General features: G+C 41.6%; 1 protein-coding gene across 8 annotated transcripts in view; it reads right to left on the minus strand.

Moving 5' to 3' along the window:
* STXBP6 (syntaxin binding protein 6) overlaps positions 1-18,827 on the minus strand; it is a 152,953-nt gene that overhangs the window by 107,356 nt on the left and 26,770 nt on the right. For 6 of the 8 annotated variants that reach the window (XR_007243541.1, XR_007243540.1, XR_007243543.1 and 3 more), the window contains one exon: positions 4,048-4,235. The exons of 1 other annotated variant lie outside the window; for it this stretch is intronic. Coding sequence is in view for 2 of the 7 variants with exons in the window: in XM_048485069.1 (XP_048341026.1) it covers positions 4,048-4,201 (154 nt within the window). In the remaining 5 variants the exon portion in view is untranslated. Of the gene's footprint in view, positions 1-4,047; positions 4,236-18,827 lie in introns of those variants that run through there. One more of the 8 variants, XR_007243545.1, reaches the window with a different exon arrangement.

Genomic DNA, 18,827 nt, shown 5'->3' on the forward strand with positions numbered 1-18,827 from the left:
AGAAAGTTTTTAAGACCACATTGTTTTCAGGAGACCAGAGGCAAAACACAGTATCTACTGGAACAATTTTCAAAGACTTCAGTTGAGTGGCGCTTTTTTGGTCACATTTAAAGATGTCTCTTTGACAGTCATCCAGCTTTGAAAAAGCAGTCTTGTGCATTATTTTATCCTCAAAATAATCCAAAATCGGTCATTTTTACACTCTGTCAACTGAGACACTGCATTAACACTTATGAATGCAGAATACTGCCACCTACTTTCTGAAAATCAGGAATTTGGACCAGAATCCAAGGGTTGCACAGAATTGGATTCCAGATACTTTTGGTCCTCTGGCACACTAGAGCTTCCCTCTTTTAAAAGCTTCTACTGAAGATTGGGAGACCTTCTGGAGTAGTACTTGATGCAACATGAGAGGGTCTAGGATTTGGATATATGGATGCTTCGGCTGATGGACTGCTTTAAAAAGAACCATAGCGAGGAACAATTCATATTGCTGCACCACCAAGCATGCTTCAATTACAAATCTCAGAAACCAATTACTGAATTCAGAAAGGGAAGCAAAACCAAACCATCGTTTTTATCATAACACCCACTATGATTTATCAATTTTCAGATGAGATCCTACAAAAACAACAGCAAGAGTTGTTTCTATGTTGTGATGGACAGATTAGGTTCTGGCTCTCCCTAAAAGTGACTAATAGGAGTTTACAGAATGTTGGTGGGAGACTGACAGTTAAATCTGTTTGTTCAGTTAGGTAGAGAGTTAGAACAGGTTGGGCAAGAAGCTGGTGTCAGGATGCTCCTGTTGGGAGGGGGGACATGTCTGGGAGTGCTTTTGCTTTTGCAGGTGCCTTGCTATCAACAGTGCCGGCCTTGGAGTTCTGCAGCTGGGAAGGGCCTCCAGGCTGGACACTTCTAACTCTCGCTGTTCCCATGTGGGGGTAGGAATTATGCTATCCATATTATCAACTGCTTGGTGCTTTTTCGCCAGAACTGTCTTCTTCTGTCTCTCATATGTGTTCAATAAAATCCTTGAATTGCCTGAGTGGGAAACTGACAGCTGGAAACTGAAGCCAGCATGTAGAAGTACAGCAGCCTGACACTGGCTGAAAGTTAGCTTGTAAAAAAGAATCCCAAGTGCTTGAATAAAGCTGTAGTTCAAAAGTTCAAGCATGGCGAAATCAACACAATGAAGCCCACAAGCTTTTGTGAATTCTGACAGCTTCTTTAGAGTCATGTGAATTCTTATCTGTTCATCTTTTTCTTCTCTGAGATCACCCCCCCCCCAAAAAAAATGTTAACAGCATGAAACACTTTCCATTATTTAGAGAACCATAACAATGGGCGAGTAGAAAATTGTACTTCCCAGTAAGCATAAAAACAAAAGCTTTTTAATTTCAAAAAGCGTTACAGGGACAATTAAAAACAGGCACACCAGAACTGTGTGCAAATATCCTGCTGCTAATCAGCTGTTACAATGGAGACAGCAATATCAATTACATTTTGCCAACAAATATAAATGTTGACTGACTTGCCTTCAAGCACCAGTCAGTTTCCTCCAGCTGTTTGAGTCTGTAAGTGGTGGACTTACCCTATTCACAACAGGAATGATATGATTGCTGCACCATCCAAAATATGGCTTCCTCAATATACAACAACCAGAAAACTGTTATTTCTGAGTGTTTCATACTTGAGGTAGTTTTAGAGGGATATTCATAGCTCATTCACCCCCAGTCTCCCATCGGAACGCTTTCAAAACAATGGCCAAAAAGAGAAGATGCAAGGGAAATATTACACTAACTAATGCACCCTCAACATGGCAAAATTTTCTACTATTCCCCAAGCCAGTTGCAGAAGAAATTTACAGTACAATTCTAGGATAAATTACTCTAATCTAGTTTAAGTTATTGCAATGGCTGCATAGGATTGTGCTGTAATTTTCTAATGTTCTAGGTTTGTGTGCCGATGTGCAGAGACTGGCTTACTCCAATAATACCACCAACTTGGTTTCTTTGGAATAAACTTGGCCACAGTCCGTTTTATTAAATCAACGTAGGAAGATGGACAAGCATAAGGGGAACATCCTAGTCACTGGGCAGCAAGCATTCTGAACCCAGTCCCTTCCCCAATCCCTATTGGGAAAATTGGGACAGCAAGTTACTAGGTGCCATCTGAGCATGGGCCCATTATGTCACAGCTTCTCGGAGCTCTCTCAACCCCACCTACCTCACAGGGTGTTTGTTGTGAGGGGGGAAGGTCAAGGAGATTGTAAGCCCCTTTGAGTCTCCTGCAGGAGAGAAAGGGGGAATAGAAATCCAAACTCCTCCTCCTCCTCCTTCTATGTGACACCCCTTACTGCCAGGGGTAGCGGGGCTCCCAAGCAGAGACTCCACGGCTTGCGTTACCAAGTCCATCCCACACCCTAGTCCTTTTATTGAGGCCCCCAGTTGTGGGGAGCTCTGACGTGCAAGCTTGGCCTCTCCAGAAAGGATGTGTCCCTATGCTGCAACAAAACAAATAAATACAAAAGTTAACACAACTAGCCTTACTCCAGGGGTAGGAGGATGGGATCCGCTCTTTGGCAGCCTTGTAAAAGGCCAGGGCTTTGCTGGCGCCGCCTTCTAAAGGTGTACCACGCACACCCTTGTCACGTGGCGGGTCCTGTTATGTGACTCAGGTCTGGCCTCACACTCATTCAGTGCATTGGGCCAGAGTTCACTCGCCCCTCTCCCAGCCGCAACAGCAGTCCTGGGTAATTCCGGGGCTGCGTTTTCTCAGACAGCCCAGAGTTGAAAATTAGATGGTCAACTGTATTTCCCTTTTCTTAATTTTCTCATAGTGAACAGTAAATTCTCATTAAAGCTTTGTTATTTGGTTCTTAATTAATTCTAGAACATTTAGCTAATTCTAGGATGAATTCTAGGAATTTGGCTCTTTTGTCATTAGCCAAAATATCCTCTCCCCTTTGGATGTGCACCTGCCCCATTCTCACATGTCACATTGGCCAGAATGCCACCTGGGCCCTATCACTGCCAGATGACATCATCTGTTAGCAACTTCTTCCCCTTCAGTTTACCTCCTGCTGTTAGGAGCCAGCTCCATAAGAGGTTTCTGCTAAAATGCTTCTCTGCCTGTTAGCATAGAATAGGCCAGAAAGATCCCTGCCAGGTGTGGATGTTTATCGCCATGGTGTTCCTAAAGGAATGGGATTTAGTTGCTGTGGGTTCCTCAGAAAAAGGAATGAGGAGAAAGCAATATGCTTGAGCACTGACACATCCCCATCAGTGATGGGCAACAAATTTAATATCTATAGATAGATAGAGGATAGAGGGAGGGAGGGAGGGAGGGAGGGGGGAGGGAGGGGGGAGAGGGAGAGAGGGGGAGAGAGAGAGAGAGAGATAGACACACACTGTAACCACCATCAACACAGATAAGTAAGCAACACTAATAAGAGAGGTCTTTTAATAACTATCAGCTACAATACATAAAGGCTACTGTACTTCTGGTTATCTTGACAGCAAGGGATGCTTTTATGTCAGGAGGCATCTCACTAGACACTCAAACTAGCCTGCATAGATTTTTGGTATGATCAAGCAAGACAGTTCTTATCCTTTTGCTGTTTATCTTTTAGAAAGGAAAATGCAAAATATTTCCTTCAAACTTCCAAAGGCTATTTATAATCACAGCAAACATACCATAATATGTAAAAATTCCTGATGGAACCCTGGAAACTAAGATCCATTTCCCCCAAAGCATACAAATGACTACGTGAATTCATCTTGTAATAATACGCCATTAAAAGCACTAGAAATGTCTATGAAACATTTCAGGAAAACACAACATAGACAGAAGCATTCTATAACCACCAATATATTTCCTTCATATATTCAAACCTATGAACATGGAAGCTTATCATTGTTATCTTCTTGTGTGATTAAAATTCAGTGCACTTCCATTATTTTTGGCAATGGACAGCATCCCATCAGTTAATCAAACTTTAAAGATAAACTGAAAAGGATGGCTAAACATCAAAATCATTTATCTTACCTGACAGGCAGATATAGGTTAAGTATTCACCCTGACCCCCAGTTGCTAGAAAAGGAATCTTTTTCTTCGTTCTCCTTTTTACTTGGACTGCTCCCAGCATCCTTTCATCATGTGGAGCAAAAATTTCTTTGTAGATAGCAGATTTGGCACTCATTGTAGATCAGAGACAGAGCAGACGGCTAGTGTTCCTAAAATAAAGTCATGTAGAAAAGCTTTAATTTCACCAGTAGCACATTGGGTTTCCTCCCTACCCCCAATGGACACCTAGACACAACAAAGATTGTTTTCTAATTGTATCTCAAATCACCAACAGGGCAGCTAGGAAAAGGAAAGAGGGGGAAGACAACAAGACCTTTGACGCTGTCCTGTTGGCATGAGTTGCCATCCACTCTCTACTCTTATATTGCATCTACCTCCTGTAGCTGTGGCATGAAAAAATGGGGAAAAAGCAGGGCCTACTGAAACTAGGTATCACCAGGAGAGCAGCTAGGTAATAGCCATTCTCTCCCAGAATAGAAAACATCAGTCTGTCTGCAACAACAATAGCAGGAAAGGAAGACAGATAGAAATTCCAGTCACCTGCTTTGACCCATCTCTACTGTTTCACTTTTTAACAGCAACACTGACTTGTCAAAAAAAGGAAAGAATGAAAGAAAGCCAGTACATAGGATTTGAAAAATACAATGAATCACCCTAACTGCAACCAAGACAAATCCCTCCATTATAATTCAAACTACGTGCATCACTGTCTGCCTCACTTTCTCACAAAATCATACAGTAGCTCTGCATAGGCATAATGCTGTATGTTATGGTTTGGGGATTTATAGCACACCTTCCAATTTTGGAAGTAAACTATGACAAGCATTATGACTGCAAGAACGTTATGTCAATTAAGCCTTCTGGTTGTATCAGATATGGGTGTCCCCTAGACCTGTGGGGGTGAACCTATGGCATTCCAGATGTTCATAAACTACAATTCCTCATGCCACAGTGGGGTATGTAGTCCATATTTATCTGGAGTGCCTCAGATTCTCCTCACTGCCCTAGGGCTCTTCATTCTGGCAACTCTGGCCTCTTGACTACTGTGATGCTGCAACTTCCTCCATATCCTTTGGGGTTTATATGATGGACTCCTAGTGGTTTGGCTGAGGCAGAAGGAATGAAGGGGATGTATCACTTCTCAGAAAATCTGATAAATTCTGTAATGCTATGCAGATGGTACTAGTGATCCTTGCCTGGGTTTCACTTCATCTCTGTTAGATCAGCCATACAACAGCTATTAAAAATCCTGTCATATAGCTGTGATCTCATTTTGAATTACTGAAGCATAAAAATTGATCATGACAAGGCACATTTGTTTCATAACACACCTCCACTCAACATGTCTTCCAGATCCACACCCCCAAACCACCACACCATACTGGCTCAGAACTAAGAATCTACCATCCCAGAAACGGATTACCAGGAGTCACATTCCCCAAAGTAGACTTTTGCATATACCTCATAAGAACATAAGAACAAGCCAGCTGGATCAGACCAAAGTCCATCTAGTCCAGCTCTCTGCTACTCGCAGTGGCCCACCAGGTGCCTTTGGGAGCTCACATGCAGGATGTAAACGCAATGGCCTTCTCGGGCTGTTGCTCCCGATCACCTCCCCTGTAGAAATTGGACCTATGTGTACAAAGCAATGCTAAGTATTCACAGTTCCCAGCACTGGACTGGGAACTGTCAAAGGGAGCTTTGACTCCTAAATGGTCATCCCCTCAAAACCTTGTTGATCTCTAAGATGCACCTGTATGATGGATTACACACTGCTTTTAACTAAAATAAAGGCTGTTGTCTCTGCCTCTAATATATAATGACTGCTAAAAGAAGGGTGCTTCTTTTTCAGAGGATACCTTAGTGTAACTGGTAAATTTTGCTTTTGACAGAACTTAAGCCAATCACAAAAAAGTGCTACCTTTAGTATCAACTTGACTCTAAATATTGATTGATTGATTGCATTTTTAAACTGCCCTCCCCCAAAGGGCTCAAATCCCCAAATTCATTTATTTGAACATAAATGGCTACAAATATTTTGAGACCATTTCTATTTGAACTACGACACCCACAAAAAAAAAAAACCATCCAAAAAGGTGAAAAAATGAAGTAAAAATCTGGTCTAAGTAGCTGGACTGCAAAAATGGGCTGGCATGCATTATTACTTTTGGAGCAGGAAGGGCAGATTGGAAAAAATGCTGCTATCACCTAGATAGGCAGGTGGGGCAGCAACATGCCATCAACGGGGACATATCCCCGGGCACATGTGAGGGGGAGCCCGGAGGCTCCCCCTGTGCCAGGGCTGGCAAGCGCTGCTCGCTGACTGAGCTGTTCACCGTGGCTGTAGGCCAGCTCCCACCCCTCCTGTGGCAGGCATGGCCTCCAATGGAGGTGGGGAGGAGTCTGGCCCGGCAGCAGCCAGCTGAGGCAAGGAACTCCCAGCAGGTTCCCAGCCCAGTTCAGATACTGTCACCCCCACCTCTATTGAAGGCTGCACCTGCTCACAGGCTCCAATGGAGGTCAGGGGTCATGGCCTGGAAGCAGCTAGCGCCAGGCTGGGAGCACCCGGCAGATTCCTGGCCCAGGCCGGCTGCTGCCACCTTCCCACATCTATTGGAGGCCACACCTGCTCATGGCCTCCAATGGAGGTGGGGGGGGCTGGCGGAGCACATGGCAGGTTCCCAGTCCGGCTGCTGCTGCCCTCCACTTCTATCGGAGGCCACAAGCATTTACAGCCTCTGACAGAGGTGGGGAGCCCGGCAGCAGCCGGCGCCAGGCCAGGAGCCTACTGCGAGCAAAGTCTTGTTTTTGTGGGGGAGAGGGGGGAAACACACCTCTATGTGGAAAGGCGCAAAAACAAGGCCTTGTCTCTAAGCATCGTTTTATGCTGGTATGCCACTAAAGTGGAGGGGGAATATGAGAGACAGACCCTCTTCAAGGATTTCAGTTCTTGCCTTTTAACCTGTGGCTTAAGCTTGAACTAGGCCAGGATATGTTTACTCTCATCCTGTATTTTAGTACAAAGTTGCAATTTTTTAAACTGTATTTAACTGTATTCTTGTCCATAAGCAATTTTGGTTCCCACTACAGGAAAAATCATCTAATAACTAGAATATGAATACACAATTCAATTTAGTTTGCGTTGGACAGAAATTCCAGATAGATAGTCACGGCAAGACACCTGAGTAATGTATCTTCATTTCTTTCAAGGCCACATCTGTTTAAAACAAAACAATACACTAATCTGAAAGGACAAGTATTGTAAATTAGCAATGCAGTAAGCACTATAAAGTTCTTACAATCACAACTGTATTTACAGAAGCAGCATTCCTTGCAGTCTCTTAAAATTTCACTCACACAAGATTGGATCCAGATTAAATTTTTCACTAATGGAAGGGGAGTAGCAATTTCCAACATGTCCTTCTCTAGGGTCCTCTATTGATCAGGAACAGTAGCCTTTTTACAAGTTAAAGTGAAGACACGTACAATCAACATACAGTGCTTTTAGTATGTATGTATCTGCCTACTTGCTGAGTAGATGAACACAGAAGCTTATACTGAATTTTTTTAGTCTTTAAGGTGCTAAAGAATACCTGTGATATTCAAATATTGAAACAGAATTTCTGTTTTAGCTATGAAACTCATTAGGCAACTTTGAGGTAGCTGCTCTTAATTTAATCTGACCTACCTCACAGGATTTTAGAGGATTAAATGGGGAAGAGGAAACACTTAGTCAACACTGTGAGATCTTCTTTCTCTGTAGTTTTGATAGGAGGATGAAGAAACAGTACAGGTCACTTTCTTTACTATGCTAGTGAGATGGATTTCAAAGAAATATGATTTTTTTAAAAAGTGCAGTTTTATGTAAAACAACTTACTGCTTATAGTCACAATGAGGCAGGACAGCCTAGGAACAGGGGAGCCACCTGATTGGCTGTGGCCTCCTGCACTCTTGATTGGCCAAGTACTATATGATGATCGGGAGGAGGAGGTTAATTTCTTACCAGAAGAATCTGGGAGGCTTTTTGGTCTTGAGTGTTCCTGCTGTTAAGTGCTGTCTGCCTTAACTGGGTGTGAAAAACTAAACATATCTGAGAGAAGTAATCAGTCAAAGTGTGAGACTGCTGCTGTTATCAGCCTGAGTGCTGGGTTAAAGCAAATATATTTATTTTTATTTATTTATTTATTTATTAAACTTTTATACCGCCCCATCCTCTATACACGAAGTGTACTGGTGGAAGGGTTTATTGGAGGGCCAAGTTGTAGGGACAAAATAAACCAGGATTACCAACCAACCAAGTCTTTATTGGCATATAGGATGATACAAATAGGTTACAAAAAACAAAGTTAAAACAACAGGATAGGAATATTTTCTAGTGAGAGAAGGATTCCTGTATACCATTGGACCTGGGGTATTGGGATTTGCTCTGGCTTCCCTTAAGTAGAGAGTTTGTTTTCTTTTGAGGGTCTTTCTTACTATGTGGGCTGTGTGAAGGTACTGTGTATAAGTACAAAGCCAGTGTTAGAATCCTGTATGTGAAGACAATAGCCGATACCATGTGTAAAATGAAAGGAACTATACAACCTGGGAAATATCTAAGAAACAATAACAACTAAGCTGAACTTAAACTGACAACCTAGTTAAGTGATGTGCAGAGAACCCTATGTGTGTATGTGTGTGTGTATCTTACCTTCTGCCTTATTTGCCTCATCAAAATCCATCTCCAAGTTATTATTCCTCCCTTAACCATCTCCTCTACCTGTTGCTAAATCTTTAATCTGTTAAAAGTTTTAAATCTGCCTCCAGTATTTTTTTAATAGTGAGGGATGTGCCTGGAAAGTAATAAAGCCAGTAGGCATCCTTCACCTTTTGGGTGTGTTACATAGAGCTATGGGGAAGTCAGTTCAACCAAACGCTACCATTTTCTGAAGCACCTCAGTCCCTAAAGGGGAAAAGGTGGGGGAAAACTGACACAAAGAAGATAAAGAACGTGTGTGTGTGTGTGAGAAAGTGCTGGATGGAGTTTGATTATTTACTCAATTCTACTTACTTTATGGGGATCTAAAGCAATTTATATCATGGTCATCTCTTCCATTTTGTCTCACAACAACCCTGTGTGATAGTCCAGCTGAGAGTCTGTGACTGTCTCAAGGTTAGCCATTATGCTTTCAGGGGACAAGTGGAGATTCAAACTTCAATCTTCTGAATAATACTATTTCAATATTCTTAACTAACACACCACACTAGCTCTGCTCATGGGGCTGTGGGACTTGGGTATTATTTCCATTGATCCTTGAGCTGAGTCAATTTGTACATTTCTTTTTTCTAAACTGAACAGCCCCAAGACTATTAACTAAACCTCGCAGGGCAGTTTCTCAGGTCCCTGATCATGTGCGTTGCTCTTTTCTGTACCCTTTCAAGCTCCACAGTATCCTTTTTAAGATGCAGTGACCAGAACCATATTCCACATGATCTTACCACAGATTTGTGTAAGGGTGGAATGAAGTTTGCCTTTTTCTCAGCAGCTGCCCACTGGGTCAACATTTTCACTGAGCTGTCTACCACCACTCAGAGGCCCCTTCCACACACGCAAAATAATGCGTTTTCAAACCACTTTCACAACTGTTTGAAAGTGGATTTTGCCATTCCGCACAGCTTCAAAGAGAACTGAAAGCAGTTTGAAAGTGCATTATTCTGCATGTGCGGAAAGAGCCTAAGACTCCTTTCTCGGTCTGTCATTGCCGACTCAGATCCTATCAGTATGTGTATGAAGTTGGGATCTTTTGTTACAATAGGTATCACACTGAATCTCATTTGCCATTTTAATGCCCATTCCCCTTGTTTGGACAAATCCTTTTGGAGCTCTTCGCTATCCATTTTTGTCTTAACCATACCAAATAATTTTGTGTCATCTGCAAACTAGGCCACCTCATCCCTAACTACAGTTCATTTATGCAGGACCCTGCTGCTGATACCCTTCATTGAAAGAAATGGTCATTTACTCCAACTCTCTGCTTCCCATGACTCGGAAGTCTGTTCATGAGTCTTTGGTCTGGGACTTTGACAAAAGGCTTTTTGAAATTCAAATAATGCCTACTGGCTCATTCCTGTCCACATGCTTACTGCCACACTCAAAGAATTCTACAGGGTTAGTGAAACAGGAATTACGTTTGAAGAAGTCAGGTTGTTTTTTATTCAGCAGGGCCTTGTATGGTAAGCTGACACTGTGCGACAGGCCCGTGACCCTCTAGCAAGTTTCCATAGCAGATTGGGGATTTGAACCTCAGTCTCCTAGATTCCACAAGGCAGCCTTTGCACCACAGAATGTTTACACACAAATATTAAAAGAAAAACTGTCACCATTGAACCTAAACTGTTTTTTCTCTAATGGTGACTCAGAAGATTGAATACCAAATCTCCAAATAATTTGTAAATGTGGCAAGGTTCTTTTGGGGGAGCAGAAAACCTTTGAATTTTATGGGTTACAAGTGGTGAACATTTGCTCCTTAATCACAGTAAAAATCTACTTAAGAAACTGAAGTTTCTGAATGAACTACTTCAACAACAGGAGTAATCAGAGGGCACAGCTCAATGCCTATTCCTCAGTTCTAGTTTGTGAACTCACCAGACTCCAAACCTTGAAAAAGTACATATCCCTCTATGCAGCAATGTGGCTACTGGAGCATCAACTGTCTTTCTGCCAACAACAGATGATACGGGCCTTAGTTTAATTGGCAATATGGAGCACAGTATCTGAGATAACTATCACCTGCAACCAGACAACACATGACTGCCAAATGCAGACAGTAACTTAAAATATGAAGAGTACAGTTCAGTTTATATGATTAGAAGGGCATTAAGTAGAAATGTCATTATCTGTAGGGGAAAAAACATATGAAATGACAAACTCATCATCATCAAACTGCCCGTTAGTTTTTCAAACAACAAAATAAGTTAGGAGGCCGACTATAATAATATGGTCCAAAGAAAGAAGATGTTACCATCTACAATTTGGAAGACAACTGATAGTGGAAGTATCCATGATGGTCAATAAGAGTACACAGTAGGGGTGAGGACAATCTTCTTTAATCAGTAAACTTCACGTTTTAAAAACTCAGAAAGCTGAATAAAGTCGATAACTATAGGCTTTATTCAACGTTTTACTAATTTTTTCCAAGTTTCTAAAACACAAACCCGAATATTACCAAAACAAAAAAAAAGATTATGCCCCCACCCCCACATTTCCCACATCTACAGGAACCTGGGAAACAGAGGTAGAGGAGGAGAGTCTACATGGTCCTGGGAAACTGTGGTGGGGAGAACTTCAGCTGAATGCATCTGCCTCTCCCCAACCCTTGAAAAAAAGCACATTTTCTGAGGGGACCGGATTTACATTTATTTTAGTGGAAAACAGTCCAAGGGCAACAGTTAAGTCTTCACCCCTTGAACTGACAGCAGAGGAAAACAAATTTGAGAAAAACTAAATTCAACCAAGCAAACTGAGGATTCAGATCCTCTGAAGATGCCAGCCACAGTTGCAGGCGAAACGTCAGGAGAGAATGCTGCTAGAACACGGCCACACAGCCTGGAAACCACACAGCACGCCAGTGATTCCGGCCGTGAGAGCCTTCGACAATACATTAAACTGAGGATGATTGAGCCCTCCAAAAAGGGAGTTCGTATGCGCAGATTTTATAACTTGGGGACTTGGGAAAGATAGAAAGCACACTAAGTGCCAATGTCTGAAATTAAAATGATTAACCCCTCCCCTCCTCTCACTAGTGGTTCAATAACACTAAATAATAATTCTCAAATACCTGAAAGTATCATTTTTCAGGCCCCATGGAATCCAAACACCCTACAAACATCCCTATCTACAAAAGCAGATGTCGAACAGGATTATGTTGAACTTTCTGCTTATCAAGAATAAGCTTTACTAGTAATAAGAAAGATCCTGCCTTTGGCACAAACATATGCTGTTACAGAAATTTTTCTTTCCTCTACCATATTCTTATACGATTGTATTTCTCTGCTTTCAAAATCCTCATGATACGACCACAATCATTTCCCCATCTTAGTTTGTTTCTGTCCTGCCCGTCATTCCTGGCAGAATTCATGACATAAAATTTGTACATGTGTTTTGTGTAAGACATGGTGTGGATCCACACATGCCAGTCATCTGCTTTGACTCGTGTTAGACACATGGGACTAATATGTAGTGTACTGAGGAGTCATAGCCAATTTTTCTTATTTAACAGGCAGAAAGTTTGGTGGGGGGTGGGGCGGAATCCCAGGTGTCTTCAGTCTTGAATACCTGGCACCTAGAGATCAATTTTTTTCAACTACAGTTGAATAGATTTTGCCCAATTGTCCAATATTATATACACAAGATCACATTCAATTCTCTCAAAGCAAACTTCTAGGCAAACTTCATCATGTACTCAGTTACTTTAATGCATGCCACTTATGTGTAACTATGAAAAGGAAGTGTGAGTGAAAAGGAAACATTGTTGAAAGGATTTAGTTGTTTTTAGCAGAAGTTGAATGCATATTTAGAGCTATTGCTTTTATCCTTGCTTTAAAAAATTGTTTTTATATTGCTGTTATCCACTTGGATCTTGAAATACTCAAGAGAAAGATAGATTTACGAATGTTTTAAATAAACAAATACATTTTTGCACTTCATACCTATTCTAGAAGAATAGTACAAAGTCAGAACAAGGCAATAAGTCACAACAAAATTACAATGATATGACCTCAAATGGGTTCTCTTCCTTTTCAACGGCATTACATTCATATTTCCTTTATGCAGACAAAGCTTGTTCACTAAGTCTGCAAAGCATAAGAGCTACTGCCATCTCTCCCAATTTGTGATCTTCCCCATTGACTGTGGCCATTTTGTACATTCTCACAAAACACTAAAGCCTGACCAAACCCAACAAAAACAGGCATAGGGGGTAGGCCAATATGCCTACATCACATCTCCTCTTTCTTGATTGAATGTACACAAGAGAGTTAGTTTTTTGAGACTCTCAGCCAACCACTACATTGCTCACTCATAGTAAAGAGAAAAAAAGCTTTTTATGTTCTAGCAGTGTTCAGATGGTTCTTCTTGTGCAGTGTAGGGTAACTGCTTGTTTGGCTTCTGTGTAGAGGTTCTCAGCTGTTTTCTAAGCTGTAATGCTTGCCTTAAACTGTGAAGGCATATTTTGCTATCGCTCCACTGCAAGCAACTTCCTGATTACCTTCAAAGTTTCAACATTTAGAGAAATCATTTGGTTATACGATTAGAAATACATATATAGATATGTAAATAGATAAGAACTTTATTTAAATATTCCCAAACTGAATCTCTTTTATGGCCTGCTGGCATTATAGATTTTCTTCTCCAGGGAGAAAATAATATAATAAATCTCAGACTATACACACAAAGATTCTAAGACCTGTGGTTTCACTTTCATTTTTGCTGCTTTTCTCCCCCTTCCCACACTTAGCTCCTTCTGCAGATTTATTCCAGTAAATTGAAAGTGAAACCTTTTGAGCAGAATACCCCACACGTCTTGGGATCTTTGTGTGTATAGCCTGAGGTTTATCATATTATTCTCTCTCTGGAGGAAAAAATCTATAATGACAGCAGGTCATAAAAGAGACCCAGTTTGAAAATATTTTAATGAAGTTCCTGTACCTATGAGTAAGGCAAGTATGCATGCAAAATGCAAACACTGCAGCAAAGAAATCTAAAGCATGGTAGCCTGAGTGAAACTGGAAATAACTATGGCTCATTCCGCACATACAGAATAATGCACTTTCAAACTGCTTTCAATGCTCTTTGAAGCTGTGTGGAATGGCAAAATCCACTTGCAAACAGTTGTGAAAGTGGTTTGAAAACGCATTATTTTACATTTGCAGAAGGGGCCTATGACATTGTTGCGAGATGAACAATTTATTTTTTTCTAATAGTATAACCAAATCAGTATTTTTGATGTAACTAATCTGATAAATTACTCTAAAAATGGAACATTCATCTAGCTATAAACAATAAGACTATACCAGCAAGAACTAGTCTGTAGGAAGAACACCATGATTTAAATCAAATCCACCCTGGTCCACCCCATGAAAGATAGTGAGATGTAATGGCTAAATTTTCAGACTATGATCTGGAAGATCCAGGCTCAAAACCCTGCTCTGCCTTGGAAGCTCACTCGGTGAACTTGGGTTGGTCAGATATTCTTAGCTTAACCTTCCCTTCAGGATTGCTGTGAGAATCAAATGAAGGAGAGGAGAATTGTGGAGAAGGCTTTGAGTCCTTCTTATGGAAAAATAGGATATAAATATAGTTAATAGAGTATAAATATAGACACAGATTTTTTGGGGGGGGGTATAAAAAGGTAGATTGTTTGCTACATGTGGAGAGAGGAGAAAAGGCGAGAATGAGAGATGCTAGTAAGAAAAAAGGCAGAATAATGTGGGGAGGATGATACAGGGAAAGTGAAGTATCCTCACAAGTCCCCCTGGGTTTCCCACTGAACAACTTAACTATGGTATTCCCAGACCAAAATTCTTAAAGGAGGGGATAAATATGAAGGCAAAGGAGTGGGAAAAACTTAGAGACTAAAGAGGTTCTAAGGAAAAAAAGAAAGCAAATAGTGAGGAGAGGAAAATGAGATGCCTTTGCAAGTTCCCTGCTTGTTTAAATCTACTTGCAATACCAAAGGCTACCTGCAGAAACCAGAGGCAACATGGTGTAGTGGTTAACAGCGGCAAACTCTAAGGAACAGGGTTTGATTCCTCACTCTTCCGCATGAAGCCTGCTGGGTGACCTTGGGCCAGTCACAGTTCTCTCAGGACTCTGTCAGCCCATGCAGAGGCAGTTAGTGGCAAACCACCTCTGAACATCTATTGCCTTGAAAACCCTATGAGGTCACCGTAAGTCACCGTAAGTGACTTGATGGTGCACACACACACAGTGTGAGACAGAATTCTTCCCCTTGACACAATGTGAATTTTGCAGTTCCTTGATAACTGACAGCCAATAGCTGGGTAAGCTTCCACTTAGCTCTTGGTTATCTATAAAAATATGAAAAAATTGTAATAGAAATGTATAATATTAAAAGGGATATTAGTGTAGAATTTCTTTGTTGAAAAACAGATGTAGAGCTTTTTCCCCCAGCAAATGTAAAAACAATGTCAAAAGTTGGCAACTTTTGCTTGGGGCAGATAATGTGCTGTGCAAACAGCAACCTCTGAAATGTTTGGTGTCTTGTGCAGAAAAGGTAAGCACAATGAAGGAAGCTCTGCTGAAATTCACTGTTCAAAACTCTTCAACTAAAACAGGAAACTCAACAAAACTATGCTGAGTTGCCACGGTGTCAGGTTAACCACTGGAAACTCAGGAAAAATTTCATCAGTAGCCCCAGCAGCAGTCTGCCCACAAATTACTCAGTCTTGAGTAAACATACCAAACCCAACAGATTATATTAAGAAGGCTTCTATTTCCTTATTTCTTTTGTAACCACAGATTAAAAAGGTCTATTCTCACAATGCATTTGTTCAAAGTAATATCTAAGATGTTTATGTATTAAGATGACAGATTAAGAAGGTATATTCTCACAATGCATTTGTTCAAAGCAATGCCTAAGATGTTTATGTATTAAGATGACAAAATTGTACTTACAGCATATTATGTGTGTCGATTTGAGATGTGTCAGCTCCATACTGAATGTTCATTTGACAGCACATGTGGCTTGAGCTTTGTGTACAGTGAGAAATGGTCCACAAAAAGTTGGGAGAAAGATTGTTTACCAAGTGCCCTGAAAAACCATGCGAGCGGCAGGAAAACGCCTGCTGCGTCAGTGAAAGGCTTTCTTCTGAAGTCTGATAGGCGGCATCTTCTGAATGCTTTAAAATTCGTTTTTCCTCTTGCATGGTTTTATTATTACCCTTAAAGCCTTCATGCAGAGATTCAAAGCAGTTTACAAACAGAAAAAAGTGATAGTATAAAAACAGTGTATGGGCTCTCAATAAAAAAATGTCATGTAACCTTTCAAATAAAAAAATAGACAATGGCTGCGGTATGCACGCGAGATGCTATGCTGCAAAACAATGTAATAAGCTGTAACTCTGTTACCTTTAGGAAAGTTCCTCCTGACTACTTCCATTTACTACAACCTTACTGCCATTTTTTTTGAAAGGCCTCTCTGCTTCATACATTCTGCAGAATAAAGAAGTCTAGGAGACCTCCTGACTTTGCGGTAATCACAAATCCAAATCATGTTGGGCTTTTTTCCCCTCATGTTGCCAGCTCTACAATCAAAGGGTTTTTTTCCAGGACATCACTGTGAAGTCAAGATATTACTTCCTTCACCCAGTGTGCCTCCTTAAAAAACCAAACCATTAACAAGCCAAGGCAGGCAAAACTATGTTTCTAAATAGATCCTTGCAAGTCTATCAAAATTAGAAAATGTAAACACATAGGAATGAGGCCAAAAAAACCCAAAACAAAACACAAAGATAAAATGGCAAATATGTAAAAGACAGCACTGCCATGAGAAAGCCAAAGAGACATCAGAGGAGACACAAATTGTCAATGGATCCCTCATCTATGTTTAAAGTCCAATGCTATTCAGGGTAGGGCAACTACCCTGCCCGCCCGCTGCTTTTTTCCTTATTCCATTTTCCCAGCTGCAGTAGAGAAGTAACTGTACAGTGTTCACAATGTGATGCCTCATTTCAAAACCAAAGGTTATTTTAAGCTATACTAGTTTGCTGATAGTTAGCTGTATAACTATACCACTGAGCCCTAGCCCATTCAGTTCTCACAATACTAGAACCAGGGGGCATTCATTGAAAATGCTGGGGGGAAGAATTAGGACTAATAAAAGGAAACACTTCTTCACGCAAAATTTGGCGTTGAATTGTTTGGAACCTTCTGCCACCAGGAGGTGGTGGTGGCCTGTTCCTGGATAAGCTTTAAAAGAAGAGGTTGTAGTTATGATTTATGGAGGAGAATTCGGCTCTATGGCTACCAATCTTGATCCTCCCTTGAATGCGGGGATTGCAAAATGCCTTAGCAGACCAAGGCAATTTAGAGGGCAGCAGCATGCCATTGGTTTCACATCCCTGCATGTAGGCTCCCAAGAAACAGAGTGGAGGCCACTGGAAGTAGCAGAGTACTCTTGAATGGGCGATGAACTCTCGGTCTGATCCAGCAGACTAGTTCTTATGTTCTTATGTTCTTATGTACAAAAGAACTGGTATTTTATATATTATTTTATTGTAAATTATGTATTTAATGTTTTAAATTGTTTTAGTGTTGATGGACACCACCCTGAGCCTTTGGGAAGGGTGGTATATAAATATAAATAAATAAATAATAAATAAATAAAGGAACCTTAGTAAAGTGAAAGTTAAAAGAATAATATACAATAACAGAAGACAAATCAAATGAGAAAGGGATGTGGGAAAATAAAGCTGAACGAGCTGGGATCCTGCAGGAGATTGCATGAGGGGGACGACAATTTGGATCTGTTCATCACTTGGATTTTTTGGATTACTTTGCTTGCTGTAATACTTTAACTCTGCCAGTTGTTATTGTACTCACATACTCCTAGATCCTTAGAGATTAAAAGCAACCTTCTAAAGCCAAAAGTACTATTTGGACCTGTTTTTCACATGGACAAGAGAAAACACTTGGAGCTTGCAGTAGCAGCCCTCTAGGCAGAATAACACTGTATATATTCTCATCAGCGAGAAGTTTCCATCTTTGGGGCCCATTTTTACCCATCAAAGCAAAAGGGTGGGGGGTGGGGGGTAAAAAGCCTGTTGTTTTGTAGATGATTCAAATTCCACTTGGATGGTGGATCAAAATTGGTGCCTTTAATGGGGTTGTAAACTTCTGCAGGGGGGCTGAACTCCCCCCAGAAAATATGTCTGCCATGTGGAGGGGTGGACTGTGTCTCCATGTTCCTCTGTAAAAGCATGGCCCTGCCCCACATTCCCCAAAAGCCACAGCTTCTTGAGAATCTACAAAATGTATGGGATTTGCCCGCTGGGAGTTGGTGGCAACCATGGCTGGGGGTGATCTGAGCCTTCCTCACTACCAGGATCACCACAAGCTTGTTTCTTTGGCTTACTCTGAAGTAAACCTTCCAAGATCCACATGCAAGGCTTTCCCCATGTGCTCCTGCCCTCCTTGGCAATGCAGAAGCAAACAATTCCCACCCACCCCCACCTCCCCATCAAACAGCCCCAACGAGTGCAACCTTGCATGTCTGCAGGTAATAACTCCTTTAAAACCTGACATCGTCTTTCTCACTTGGACTCTGCCATCTGTCAGGAAAGCCCCTGGAGTTCAGCGGGGCTGCTGAGGGGGCTGCAACCCAAGGTGACACTGCTGGGGTCCCCCATGTGGTCCCGCCCCCCAAAAAAGGAGCCAGAGGAGGGGGAAATGAGGCCACCCAAAGCAGGATCAACCCCTGACCCCCAAGGGTCGGACTGAGGTTAGGATTGCACTGAAAATCTGCGCTCCTGCAACTCCCTCCCATTTTCCGACCTTCACTGCTCACCTGTTCAGTGGTGCTCCACCCCTGTCCTGCGCCATCATCACTGGCATCAGCCGGCATCAGCCAACCAGGCAGCTGAGACAGGGAAGCTGAAAGTGGCTTGGGATAGCCGTCTTAGGCTGTGCCTCTCTAGGAACAGGGACTCTTTTCCATTAACCCTTAGGGCGACTCTCTTATGG

The sequence above is a fragment of the Sphaerodactylus townsendi genome, linkage group LG02, assembly GCF_021028975.2.
Source record: "Sphaerodactylus townsendi isolate TG3544 linkage group LG02, MPM_Stown_v2.3, whole genome shotgun sequence".
Lineage (NCBI taxonomy): Eukaryota > Metazoa > Chordata > Lepidosauria > Squamata > Sphaerodactylidae > Sphaerodactylus > Sphaerodactylus townsendi.